General features: G+C 47.0%; 1 protein-coding gene across 1 annotated transcript in view; it reads right to left on the reverse strand.

Moving 5' to 3' along the window:
- Positions 1-14,206, reverse strand: part of WDFY4 (WDFY family member 4) — a 265,260-nt gene that overhangs the window by 226,339 nt on the left and 24,715 nt on the right. The window contains exons 6-10 of the mRNA XM_063086948.1: positions 13,840-14,029; positions 11,931-12,088; positions 9,902-10,354; positions 7,370-7,474; positions 5,662-5,852 (exon numbers count right to left, since the gene is read on the reverse strand). Coding sequence (XP_062943018.1) covers positions 5,662-5,852; positions 7,370-7,474; positions 9,902-10,354; positions 11,931-12,088; positions 13,840-14,029 — 1,097 coding nt within the window. The remainder of the gene's footprint in view (positions 1-5,661; positions 5,853-7,369; positions 7,475-9,901; positions 10,355-11,930; positions 12,089-13,839; positions 14,030-14,206) is intronic.

The raw sequence follows: 14,206 nt of genomic DNA on the forward strand, positions 1-14,206 counted from the left end.
CCTCTAAAACTGAAAGCCATAAATTTCATTTTCTTACAAATTACCCAGTTCCAGATATTTTTATTATAAACAACAGAAATGGACTAATACACAGCTCCATCTCTAAAATGCTGGTACCCTAACCTAACACTGGTGTTTAACTGTAACAATATAACGTGTGTCTCTACCACTCCAATTTTGTTCTCTAATATTATATTCCACTATAAGAAACCTGAGCTGCTTGGCATTTAAGTCAATCCCATGTGTGGGGTAGGGAAACACGGATGCGCCTAGACTGTGTTGACCCACACAGGCAAGGATTCTTTCAAAGATGAAGAGAATGACAGCCAAGGAGCTGCTTAAAAGGTTCCCATGGCCCCATGTATGATGTTTCAAGAAATTAAAAAGCAAAAGATTGTAGTACCTGGGAGACTCTGAAAAGCCAGAGTCCACTATGATGTTCAAATAGACAATATAAAGTGAGGTAGAAAAATTCATCCTGCTTCACTGCTTTCTCCTCCTAGGTGAGGATATAACCTACTTTAATCTGAATTTGGCTCAAAAGCCTGGAAAGATAGACATTAGTAGACATGTCCTTAAAGAGAAGCACGTGGATTCTTAGGGGAGCTTCCTCCAGAATGGTGATGCTCAGTGAACGTGAAAGATCACGGAGTAGATTGGGCAGGGCCTTTCCCTGTGTGGACAGCCAGTGTGGCTGCTTGCCCCACCCCCACCCGGGGGCCCTGGGGCCAGCAGAGGCTAAGGCTCTGGTGCCGTATCTGTACCTGCCTTGAGTGAGCAACTCACACCCAACAAAACAGTATTTCTTCAGCTGAGTTGAAAACTCAGTCTAGCCTTGACGTGTGTGTGGTGGTTTGGGTCCCTTCCTTTCAACTGATAACCCACATGAAAGGCTGCACACGGGTGTGTGGTACAGCGTATGTTGCATGATCTGAACCTGACCTTGTCTCTGGTCATGTGACATGTGTCATGAAAAATAAATAAATCATGAAGACATCAGGAAATCTTAAATTCTATGATGTTAAACCGTCTAAATTTATGTGAGTGCTTTCAGTAGCTCCTACAACCACCAGGAGGTTTCTTTAAGGCAAACGTAATAAATGAAGATCTGTTTATCACATGACAAAACAAATACCAAAAAGGGAGAATGATTAAGTAAGAAAACGAATCAGATTACAGACAATCTTCTGAGCAGTGGATGACCACTAAAACACCCTCTTCCCTCAAGGAACCACCTTCCAATTGTCCAATTTGACGCCAGATATTACTTAAAAGAATCCCATCATTCAAAGAGTGTTGAGCGCAGATATTTTAAAAAGAGAAGCAACCCAGTAATAGTCCTCATTACGATCTGCGTCTCAGAGGGTCTGTCACCTGTAATTCCTGTATGCTTATTTTCTTCCCCTCCTGGTGGGAGGGGGAGAAGAAACAGCAGCTGTCCTTAATTGTTGCTTTGTTTGATTTATTAAATTCAGAGTCATTATCTAAAATGGGGGTAATCTCATTAGAACGTAGACTGCTCTATTATCTCTTAGGATGGGGTTAATTTCATATTTGCAGAGTCATAAAGTAAAGAGTCCAAAATCCAATTACAAAGGCTTAATTTCATAGCGACTAAAGAGAAACATTTCTATCATAAAGGAAAATAAATACTTCGCTACTTCGGGAAACGATTTGTCAGGAACCGGGGGCCGAGGAGGAGGGTCTCCATTACTGTCATTCAACTTTACATGATAATGCATCACATAGGGTTTCCAGTCTGCGGAAGGCAGTAAATTTAATCAGCTGAAGTCAAAGTAATCAGGCTAGGGTTGACACATTTCAAGAAAGGTCAGCGTTAAGCACATTTTCTCCTCCTTAACTCAGTTAGCATGTCATCATCTCTGAGTTAGTATTCCTCCAGCTTGAATCTATAAAATGGATGTCTGCTGCAAAGTGCTAACTACATTAGGGCTAACAGGATTTATTTCACATTCTATTATTTGTTATTCCTCATAATTTTCCATGTGTCATGCTGAAAGACCAGTGAAGTAATGCAATTAAGCTCAGAGTTGAACAGCTAAATGTATATTAGCAAATCAATCTGAATTCGTGCATAACCCAATCACAGTCCCACAGGCCATGGAGAGGAAATTCATTTGCTTACATTATTTTTTAATTCAGTTATCATTTGCCAGAATTAGGTAGTGAAGTCACATGTGCTTTGGTGTTGGTATGGAAGTGCCACTGGATTTTGGAAACACCTGCCCTAAGTCAGGTGTTTCTGGAGGGAGTTTTTTCTCCATTGGTTGGCAGATTCCCACCTCAGGGAAGGACACAAACATGTCACTCTGACGTGAATGCATGCCAGAGATGGCACACCTTTACGGGGAGACGGTGCACCACCCGCCTCTGGACTTCCAGGTCCCCAGCTCCAGCCCTTTCCCTTCATCCTGCCTCGGACCCACTTTGTAAACAGTGCTGCTGACAGTCAGTTCTCACCTTCTAAAAGGGGAGATCCAGCCAGAAAGAGCTCATTTTACCTCTTTCTGTCCAAGGTTACCAGGGGTGCCCAACATGATTTAGAAACAAATGTCAATCCCACAGCAGATTCCAGCAAATGTTCACTAGTTGCTCGTGTGACTCAGTGGTGGAAGAGTCTGGAATAGGCCCTCGGGGCCACCCCTCCCCACTGCCCACTGGAGCAGCAATGTGTTAAGAGCCCCGGGTCCTTGGAGAGCAGTGGCAGCTCCTGAGGCCTCCTGACTGCGGGGCAGACACTTGGCAGCCAGGAATGATGGCACACTGAGCGCAGGCTAGGACTGTTAAATAAGCTCACCGAGTGCTCATCCCTTATGTGCTCTCTTGTGAGTGTGATTCTGAACGATATTAAATCTGTAAAACACCATAATGGCTTCACACTGCTAATTCTAGAAATCCAGTCCTATTATCCAGGGGCTGACATTCCAGTAAGACGCCTCTGGGCTACATAGTAAAGGAGGTGAACTTCCCAGGAGCCGAGCAGAGCTCTCTTTTCTGTATTGGACACAGAAGTACTTTCACTCTCCAAAGTAAATGCAAAACTTTCTTCTAGGTGGATCTGTTGGCTTTCAACCTGAAAATGTCAGAAACAATTATTTACCTAGGAAACCAAAGCCCTGACTGCCTTGGTCTGAACACAGACACGCGGGAAACGCAGCGAACAGTGTGGCGGGTGCAAGCGCCACTTGGTTTGCAGTTGCTGGTCTCAGATCAAACTGCGCTTTACCACTCAGCAGTGGTGCGATTTTAGCTTAGTTGTGAAGCCTTGGGATGCCTCTCTGCTGCAGCATGAGAAGACTGGGCCACAGGAGTCCAGCGTTCATCCCAGCTCTAAATTTCCATTAATTCTTGATATCTCTCTGCTTCACACATCCCTCTCAGTCCCTTACCCTATGTAATCACAGGATGCAAGCATCTTTCAAAAGACAGTTAACTTTCATTTTTTTGTTTCATATAAATCACTTTCGCTCATTTTTTGGCCCTGTAATAAAATCGCTGTTTGTTTTCTTGTCATCTGTGACACACATGATAATCATGGTCCTAATGTCACTTTGGATGGGCCACTCAGGATGCTGTGGCCACACTGAGCACTGCAGGCTTAGGCTGCGTGACAGGAACAACTCACATGAGTGTCCCACGTCAGCTCTGCAGAGAAATGAAGTAAGGAAATGAACCGACACCAGTCTCTGCATGTTAACTATGTTTGTACAGAGATATTTATAACCAGGTAAGTTAGGTCAATGTTTTACCTAATTTTGGAAGTAAGAGTAACCTCCTGTTATTCTTTAATATACCGCGGAGCAGGCGGCACTTTAAGGAGCATGAGTGCGTGTGACAGGACGGTGCTGCGGTCCCCACCAGATGGCAGCGCCCGGGGTGACCGCATGTGCTCCTGACGCTCTCTAAAGCCGCACCAAGCAAGAGAAAGGGAGGCATAAACCCACAGAGACGGGAGGAATGCAAAGAAGGGACAGTGACAAGTTTGTGACTGCTGTCCAGCAGCAGGGATGATGGGGATGATATTTGTTATATTCCCTTAACTATTTTAAGACAATTTTATGATTATTAGTAATATTATAAAAAGATATACTTCTCCCTGTTACCAAACCCAGCCTCACTTGTCCCTTGGTACCCGCCATTTCCACACCTTCAGCAGCCTCTTCTCCCTCTCCCCGCCAGCGCGTTATCCCCTCTGTGGGCCTCTGCAACAAGGTAAGGCGGCCTCGGTCTCCACCACTTCTCTCTTCCCACTGATACAGGAGGTGCTCAGTTTCCCTGGATTCAGGTTTCAGGACATGCCTCTGGGTTTCCAGCCACTCCCTGAGGTCTCAGGCCCCCTCCCCTGAGCTCCCCCCTGGAGGAAAGTTACTGTTGCCAGTTAGACCTATTCTTAGCACCCACACAGGGGAAAATGGGACAATAGGGGGCTGGCTTATGCAAATCTAGTGCCTGGGCAAGCTCAATAGAGAGCACAGAACATTCTGGTGCATACAACTGGAACCACCCCCTTAATTGAATATTCACTAGATAGAAAAACTATAAAAGCAGAATCCCAGCTGAGGGCAGGGTGGTTGCTCACTTTCCTGCACTTCACTTGCAGAGGTGTGTATAATTTACTTTGTATCAGACTTACTTTCAGTAAGAAGCTGCTCTTCTCTTCAGCCCCCTTTCACTCTGTACTGAACTTTTAAGTATGTGTTTCTTGCTTTTGTGTTAAGACTTGATGTCTGTATTGAGCTTACTCTTGTGTTAAACTTGGTGTGGGCCCTGCTCAGTGTCTGGAGCTGTGCCACATTCTCTCCATGGAACCTATATTTCTTATCTATTTTATTAAACTTGTTCTCTCCCTCTACTGTGACTCTGCCCTTGAATTCTTTCCTGTGGCGGAGTCAAGAACCTGGAAGGAGGACTGGGTGGGTTGAGACCAAATGTTGGGCTCCCCAGACCCTTCCTCCGACATTACCATGGCAGTCTGTGCTCAATGTCTAACCTAGGCATTTACCACTCTGCAATGGAAGTATGGCTCACTTATTTTCAGTGCTAGTCTCTGAGCTCCCAGATGGCAAGGGCTGTATTTTACACAACTGTACATCCTAGGCACTCTGCATCAGGTCTGGTAATTATTAGATGCCCAATAAATGCCGGTCAAGTCAACAAGACAGCTCTTTGGCCCCCATGGATTCAGGCTCCACTCCCACAGCTTATGGCGCTGCTGGGAAGTAGCTGCCTAGCCAGGGAGGACATTTCCTGCCACCCCTTGTATCCAGGTGAGTCCTACTCGAAGTTCTACCCAAAGAAAACTGGACAGACACATGCCAGCCCTAGTCCCAAATGAGAGTGCCTTGTGCGGTTCTCCATGGCCTCTCTTCCCTTGCCTGCTGATTTAGTTAGACGCCCAGTGACAGCTGTCCCAGAACGACAACCCCAATCATTGATTGCACAGTACCTGAGAAAGAACTTTCTAATGTGTCGGGCTACTGAGGATGTAGGATTTATTTGTGACAGCACCTACTGCTACCTAATACAAGATACTACTTGCCCAAAACAGTGGCCAACTGCATGAACAAACAGATGAGCATGTGTGGACCACGCTGTGCATACCCCTGGAAAAGCCAACCACAGAGGAGCACTCGAAATCACCTTCAGGAGATCCAGTTTCAGCTGCAGCTCCCCTTGAGTGGACGAGCACAGAGCGCCCACAATGATACTCATGTACTCCTCAGCGCTGATGACTGACAGCTGCTCCAGGATGCTGAGCGAGGCCCCCCGGTAGCACTCATCGTCCAGGAAGATCTTGATGAAGGGCACCATGCCGTGGTCTTTCAGGACAACTGGGGACCAGACAGACAGGATGGGGCTAAAGCCTTGGCACCTTACTTTCAATCACAAGGAAAGCTTTTTCTTAAACTTTTCAAAGTTCATTTTGACATATTTTTATGGTTTTCTCCCCCCATTGGTAAGGTTTTTTTGTAAGCCATACCCACTATTAAAACAAGAAGAAGAAAAGAGAAACTGTGGGGCTGAGAGTTAAAAAGAAAAATTGCTTTTTTCTCCAGTGAGAATTCTAGTTTTGAAAAAAAAAAATTTCTTTGACCAATATCTCCCCATAGGAGATAAGTTCAAGATAGGAGGAGGAAGTCAAGAGATCTATTGTACAAGGTGGTGACTATGTTTAATAATAACGTATTGTGCTCTTGGTGGGAAAAAAAGAGAAAAAAACACCCTTTTTTTTAGAAACCAAAGTAATATAAACTGTAACTAGCTCTGTGTCTCCCTTGATTTCCCTGTAATTCCATAATCCAGAGCCAGTAACAATTCTCTCACTCCTCTCAGGCAAAATTCTTACAGAAAACAAACCAGAATATTTAAGTTAAGAACATATTTAATTCCTAGGTAGTTTATTGGGGGAGAAGTTTTTTTTAATCTGGTTAATGATACATTTGTTTAAAAAGTAATCCTACGCATTTCTTCCCCAGGATTGATATTTAGAGTAATACGTGTGGAATGAAAACTAGGAAGTAATTGGATCCTTCAAATGGCTTGATGTGGATTTGAGCAGGTCAACTGCAGAAAGCAGAATTTCTCCAATTACGGGACAGGTACCCCCTATCTCGAAATCTTCTGGGAGGCCTGTTTAAAAGTAGGTGTCTGGGAGTGAGCATGGAATATGCATTTTAACCAGCTCCTCCAGGGAGTCTTTTGCAGACTAATGTTAGATACTTTCTCTCTGCTGTCATGAAAGAACATTTTACATTTGGTATAAACTACGAAGGCCTCAGATAAAGATGCCCAAATCACCAAACCCACTGATCTAACTTTGTTGGTGCATCTACTTCATATTCTAATAAATACACGCATATATATTTTATGCACATATTTTTCTCAAAAACCTAGAAGCCACATGATCTTAGGAAGATAAAAAATTGGGGGATAAATGCAGCTGCTAAGTCCATCATGGGCTGGGAACATATCAAATTCTTAAAAATGACTAGTTTTCTTTGCTTGTATTTTACTCTTTGGATCTAAGGGGAAAAAAAGCATCTATGGTTGGTACTGCAGGATATTAATAGATTTGTACTTAAAAAGAGAAGAGGGGACTCTGTGGTCTCATAAGTTTAGAAAATACTAGATTAAATACAGTCTCTTTGCTCACCGACCTTATTTAGCAACCTCAGAAGTGAAAAGTCTCAACTGAGGTGTCTACCAATCATTGATGTTCCCTGAGCGTCAACCAGCAAGTGGACATTAGCTATTCCTTGAATATAACCTTCGAACACTGACATCAATAACCAGGAAATAGTTAAGGTTTTACCAAGCAGTGACAAGGCAAAATGGGTACCATCCTTACCTGCATTCCGAACCGAGCCTTTCAGAAGTGTGACAACAGTTCTCAGCATCACGCAGGTGAGTTCTCTTTCTGGATCCTGAGCACCAGGAGTGGACTCTTTGTTTCCTGCCATATTTAATAAGCAGCCACAGATACAATTTTAAGTACACAAGGTATGATCCAAAATCTCTGATTCCATTAGTTTTCTGTCCTCTTAAGGAGATGTGAATACAATGCCTTCAATATAAGGGAGTGTGCATCCCAGCCCATAAAATATAACCCAACTACCCCCTACAGCAGGAGCTCTCCAACTTGAACACATCAGAATCCCCTGCAGAGCTTATCGTTAAAATCCAGATCCCCATGCTGGGCCCACTCCCAGAGCTCCTGACTCAGCAAGTCTTGGCTGGGGTCCTATAATTTTCATTTCTCACAAACTTCCCAGAGGATGCTAATGGGGCTAGAAGCATGCCCTAGATGATACACAGAGCCCTGCTTCCTTGACTTTCCTTTGGCCACTTTTATAGTCTGTCATTCATGCCAGGGAGAGAGGACTGCCAGCTCACGCCCGAGCTGTAGAGAAGCTCCAGAGATTCTGGAGTCAATAAACGGCCCCACTAGATCCACGAGCCCAAAACCAGGCCTCCATGTTCACCATTGAATCACCAGTGCTGAAAAAGTGCCTGACACAAATAGGAAGCACAGTACATATTGGGGGAATGAATAATAATGAGTAAAAGAAGAGTTTATGAGCCAGGAGACAAGGCATGTAAGAAGCAGCAAGACACATTTAACAATAGAAAGCACAAAGTAAGACTAGATACATCAGGGGCTGGCCAGTTATCTCAGCTGGTTACAGCACAGCCTTGTAACACGAAGGTCAAGGGTTCAGATCCCTACGTTGGCGAACCACCAAAAAAAAAAAAAAAAGTTCAGATTCTCCTAGAAATGGTCATAGATCTCAGATTGGATTTAAAAGCAAATTTGATGCTACGCTGTTGAAAAGCAATACCCAGCTAAAATAACACAGAAACAGTAAACCAAAAGACTGTGCAAAGACTTCTCAGTTAAACACCGAGGAAAGCAGGAGAGGCAATTTATTAACTTCACTCCCGGTGAGACTGAAGGCAGGAAGTAACTGAGCACTGGAAAGAAGCTCATGACAAAGGATCATCGTCCGCAGTCCTGAGGCTATTTACACTCCTGGGAAGGGCGTGGGTCCTGCATGGCCCCCAGAAGATGCCTGAGCTCCTCTTCCTCCGAGTGTCCATCTCAGTCTTCTAAGCAGCACCAAAACTCTAGGGACAAGGTGACTAACCTTTCTTGAGCACCTACTATGTGCCAGGCACAGCAATGGGACCTTTCCAGACCTTTGCTCATTTAATTCCCACAGCATCCTTATAATGGAGTTATTACCCTTCCTTTACAGAGGAGGGAACAGGCTCACAGAGTAACATGGCCAGGATTCCAGCCAAGGGCTGTCTGGTTCCAAGGGCTGAGAGTTCCACTCTCTCTTTCAGCTTCTTCCTCAGCTTCTGTCCTCAGAGAGACCCAGACCACAGATGACCTTGTGTTAAGTCTGAAGCAGAATTCCAAAAGCAGCCAAAGTCTAGAAGGTGCCCAGCCACTCCCAACTCGTGCAGCAGGAGAAGGAGGAAAGGAGGAGAAAGTGGAGAGAGGTAGTGGCTGGTTCCTGTGTCCTGGCATCACTCCTCCAGCCTGATTTTCCAGGTGCAGACAGATGAGGAAAAGCCAAGAGGAACTGGGAAAGGAGATTTCACACCCTGCCTCCTGTGTGAAAGCCCACACCCTCCTATGTGAAAGCTAGTGGATGTGGGGGTTGCAGACCACTACATAGAGTGGCCCCAGAAGGATACGTGGCCTGGGGCATGGTGAGAAAGTGAATGAGCCCACTATGCACCCCCTTGAGGACAGCAGGGACCCTGAAGCCCTGGGGGCACAGAGGCTGCTGAGGTTGAGACCCCAGTGTGCAGGGGCTGAGGTAGGGGCAAGGGGACATTGCCAGGGAGCCATAGCCCCGCAGGGCTCACAAAGGCGGGACCAAGACTCGGTCCAGCAAGGCCTTTGTGACCCCTCCCCCATTGGAAGAACATCGGACCAGTCGGCACAGAGTAAGCAAGGTGACCAATATCCCAGCAGATGCCAGAGGGGCCCTGAAGCCCAGGCCTTCCTGAGCTCCCATTCTCTTTGCGTGACTGAGGACCCATTGGCCCCCTGCCATCTCCCCATCTACATATCCAATGTCTAGGGCAGGTGATATCCAAAAGGTGAGAATTCATGGGGCCTAAGTTAGCCCCAAGAGCCTGTTTAAAGTTCACCCTCTTAACTCTTTGTGTGATGACTAGGGAGATACCTGTTCTTTTGAAACCATGTGAAGCCCAGGTACCTTCTCTGACCCTCACAAAGCCCAGTGATATGGGCATGCTCCCTTTGTCTGTTACATGGATGATGGCCAGGTTGACACATAGGCCAGGCCTGGCTAACACTGACCCCACACCATTCGCCCATCCCTTCTGATGCTCCTGGGCACACCTGACTTCCTCATGATCTTGGCCTGCTTCCGCAGCTGGGCCAGAAGCAAGCCCAGGAGTCCTGAGTCACGAAAGATGTCGGTGAAGAGCGGGTCCCCACCAGCAATCCTGAGGATGCTCTGCAGGGCCACAAGGGTGCAGGAGGGCTCTGGACTCTCCTTGATCAGACGCTGCACCTTCCACAGGATCTCATGGGGCACATAGTGCAGTTCAAACACCAGGGCCTCTAGCAGCTGGAAGAAGTGCACCTGCACCAGGGCTGGCTTCAGGGGCACAAGCTCCACAAACTGCGAGATGGGCTGCAGGGTCCACTCCAGCAGGAAGAAGTTGCGAGCATTCCAGTCCCACATGGTCCTGATGGCCAACAGGACTTGTGTGCAGAGGACAGAATCGCTGGCTTTGTGGAAAACATTCTGCAGAACCTGGAAGGCCTGAAGATTCTTAACAGTCACCCCTGAAGATGAAAACAAGAGTAATCCTGAAAATCATTTCTCCTGCCTGTGTCTAGAAATACATGTTTGTATGATCGTTAGGACATGCTTTTGAAGTTTCTACTTTCTAGCTCCTGTGGGCATCTATCAAAAGTACAGAAAAGCCCGCCACCCAGGATGGGAAGATGGCTGGAGCTGCATCGTCCCAGATGAGGTGGCTAACTGAGCCCTCCAACTGTGGCTGCTCTGAACTGAGGGGTGCCGGGAGTGTCAAATACACACCAGATTGCCAAGAGACAGCATGGAGAGAAGAATGCAAAATATCTCATTAACAGTTACTGCGTATATTGACCATACATTGAGATGGTACTATTTGGGATATATTGAGTTAAATAGAATGCATTACCAAAAATAATTTACCCTGTTTCTTCTTCTTTAAAATTAAAATTACATTTAAAATTACATAATGTGGCTTGCATTACATTTCCACTGAACAGAGCTGGGCTGAGAGAATTGGTCTCAACAAATTAAAAATCAAATGATGTCAAAGATTACTAAGCAAAGTCAGTTTCATTTCTAGACAAGCTGTTAAATAAATATTCCTTCCTAATCCACCCCTGCTTTTTTCTCCAGCTTGAAGGTTAAGCCTCATCCTCTCTCACCCAGGAGACACTTGTTCAGAAAGCTCCCTGCCTCCAGCCTTCTTTGCCTCAGATGCCAGAGATGTTTCTGGAACGAACTGTTCTCTGCTACAGGTACTGCCCTAAACCTGATCTGTGTCCCTGTGCACCTGTTGGAGTCCTGTCCTGTGGCCCTTCTTTAACTGGCCCCTGCAGCTTTGCAGCCTCGATCTCTGCTTTGCAGCATGTCTCATTTTCCCAGACCTACCTGGCTGTTCCAGGCCACTGTTTCTTCCCCAGGCTGTGCTTTCTGCCTTTAAACTTCTTCCCCTTCATTCCAGCCTGGACAACCACACTTAACCTTAGAAACTCCCTCCAGTGGGCTCTCTGTGTAGAGTTTCCTGACTGACCCACCCAGTGTCACAGCTGTGCCTGATACAGCAGACTTTGCCTAATGGTCTCTACAGCGGATTTTTAGGGAGCAGACACTTGGCCCATTCACACTGGCACTCAGCCTGGGGCACAGAAAGCATCGATGCATGCCAATGGAATTTATCATTTAGTCTGTATCTCAAAATACTGAGAAGCCACTGACTCTGAGCTTCGGTGGCTGTTTCTGGGCCACCAGTCCCCATTATTTAAGCAAATGCTATAGCGTAAATCACACCAGAGGTGGGGGGTAGAATCAGAGGCCTCCTACATTATTTGAGAGTCTTTGCCTTTATTTAGCAATGTTTCCCCTTGGTCCCACACAAGACAAACTTCCTCACTGTGCAAAGCTGAGGTTGTACATCTGGAGAAAACATCTATAAAGGGGAGATTTGAGATCCATAGGTAATCTCCCTGAAGATTACCTATGACTGAATCAGACCCTACTGCATCATTGATAGGTGCACAGGGAACCAGGAGAAGATCTGTGTAGACATGTCAGGGTACAGCTCCAACTCTGACAGTCACCCAGAGACACAAAAGGACCCACCAGAAGCCTCATGATGGAACTTGAAGCCTTCAAGCTGAGGGTACGTGACACTGTCAAACACCTTCAGTTCTGACCTCCCACAGGTCGTCAGCCACACCACCAGCCCAATGAGCTCCTCCAGGTGGGGGTCAGCCTCGCTCTGCATCAGCCCATCATACCTGTGGAGATAGATGAGCCAGCTCCCTGTACTTCTTGGCCGGAGTGGGCACATTTGTGCACAGTGCCCTTCACGGGACACAGAGGACATGAAGATCTGCGGTGCTGGGGAGGACCCCAAAGGCCTTCACCCAGGGATAGTTCAGCACCACGGGAAAGCAGTGTCCTGAATAAACACCACTCAGTCTGCAAATGTCAGCCTTAGATCTAAAGAAGTTCAATAGGAATTCAGGAACCTGTGCACAGCTACAGTGGCTAGGCCCCAAAAGACATGTGCTTAGGGCATCTCCAAAATGAGAAATTTAATATTTCAAAAGAGCAACAAATCAGACAGCGTGGGAATGAGTCGACCTGTATTAGGCTCTCTTGTGCTTGTTTTAAGGTTGAGCATGGTTTCTGTATTTTAGTTCTGGGCAGGAGGGCTGCTGCCTTGCTCTTCCTGTGGACTAGGGCCTCTCACATCTTAACTCCAGCTCCGCCGTATCCAGAGTAAAAGTACCTACAGTGCGTCTCCTCTTAGGCAGACAGGAAGGCCATGAGCTGAAAGAGTCCTCCTGGATGTGCCCTAAACAGGCTCATTTCCCCTCCTGCCTTGCACAAGGAGTCTGGGAAAACTGACCACCCATTGAACCAAAGAAATGTTCAGGAAATGCTGTGACATGGACCTCCATGGTGGCAATAGCCAGCTGGTCACAGTCCAGACTAATGTAAAACGTGATGTACCCTGAGGGACATTTATTCTTAGCATCCCTTTGGAGGAAAGCCCTCAGGGTATTGTCATTCAATCACATTCTTTTGGAGACCCTGTGGACTGAGGGACTTCAGCTGCCTCACACAAGTTACCCCCTCTAGACACGGAGCCTGATGCTGCAGTGAAATCTGTGAAGCCCTGTAGTGATCCACACCCTGGGGAGAAGGGCTTCTCATATTCACCAAGCAAAGCCCAGGGGCCTTGCCCTGAGCAGCCTCCCCAAGATCAGTGGAAGATTTGGCCTGTCAAAGAATTTCTTTGGTTTCCATCTCTTGCTCTAATCCTGGACCCAGCCTGCAGATGAGAAGGCAAATCAGAGTGGAGAAAATTCATCCAGGCCCAGCTGAGCTGTGTCCTGGCTTGGGTTTCCCACAGCTCAAGGGTCTGAGAGAAAAGTAGTTCATTAGGAGCTGATCCCAGAACATACTGATGGGGGAGGTGATGTGAGATGGAGAAGGTACGAAAGAATCACCAAAGCAAGTGCCTTGCTGGGCAACTGGAGTTGATCCTCTGGGGAACTCAGGAGGCAGCGTAGGGCTGTCCCACCCCAGGGGCAACTTGCTGGGTACTACCCCTCAGCTCCTGCCAGTCACTGGTAGAGAGCTGCTCCTGGGATTGTGGATTCCCAGACTCACCCAGTGCTTCAAGCACATAAGCTGGGCAGCTCACAGCAGGCCCAGGAAGCCTCCAGCACAGACATGTGGGTTCTGACAGGTGAAGGGCAGGCCAGCAGGCCAGCAGGTGGCATGTGCCACCATGTGGACTTGGTAAAACTACATTTCTGTCACCCACTGATTCCCCAAGGAAGTCATCCCCACACCCACCTGCACATTGAATTACTACTGCAGTAAGAGGTCTCTCTGGCCACGCCCTACGGAGATTTGTATCACAGAAGATGTGCTGAGAAGCATCAATATCTCTCTTCCTCCAAAGCACCCCAAATGATCCAAGGACTGAGGTTTGGTGGCCCCGTTTCTCCCCCCACCAAGCCCAGCTACTTACCGAAGTAACACCTTGAGTAGCAGAGGGTAGCCCTCCGCGTTCTCAAACTCCAGCAGCAGAGCCGAGGAGACAGGGTAGGAGTCCTTCACGAAGCCCAGGACGAGGCTCACAGCCTCACTCACCTCCGGAGCAGGGAGCGTGTCAGCGAGCCTGGACAGGTTCTGCAGTGCCAGCCTGATGCAGTCTGTGGCTGCAGAGGGAAGCATAGCCCTGCTGAGCTCAGAAGCAGGAGCTCTTCCACCACGGTCATCTTCTCCTCCTCTCCCCTCCACTTAAATTGCATGTGAAGATGTGAACGAGAATTAATCCAGTACGTTATCTTCTGGCTCTCGGATCAAGAAGAAGGCTCCCCCATGGAAGTGCCATC

The sequence above is a fragment of the Cynocephalus volans genome, chromosome 2, assembly GCF_027409185.1.
Source record: "Cynocephalus volans isolate mCynVol1 chromosome 2, mCynVol1.pri, whole genome shotgun sequence".
NCBI classification, from domain to species: domain Eukaryota; kingdom Metazoa; phylum Chordata; class Mammalia; order Dermoptera; family Cynocephalidae; genus Cynocephalus; species Cynocephalus volans.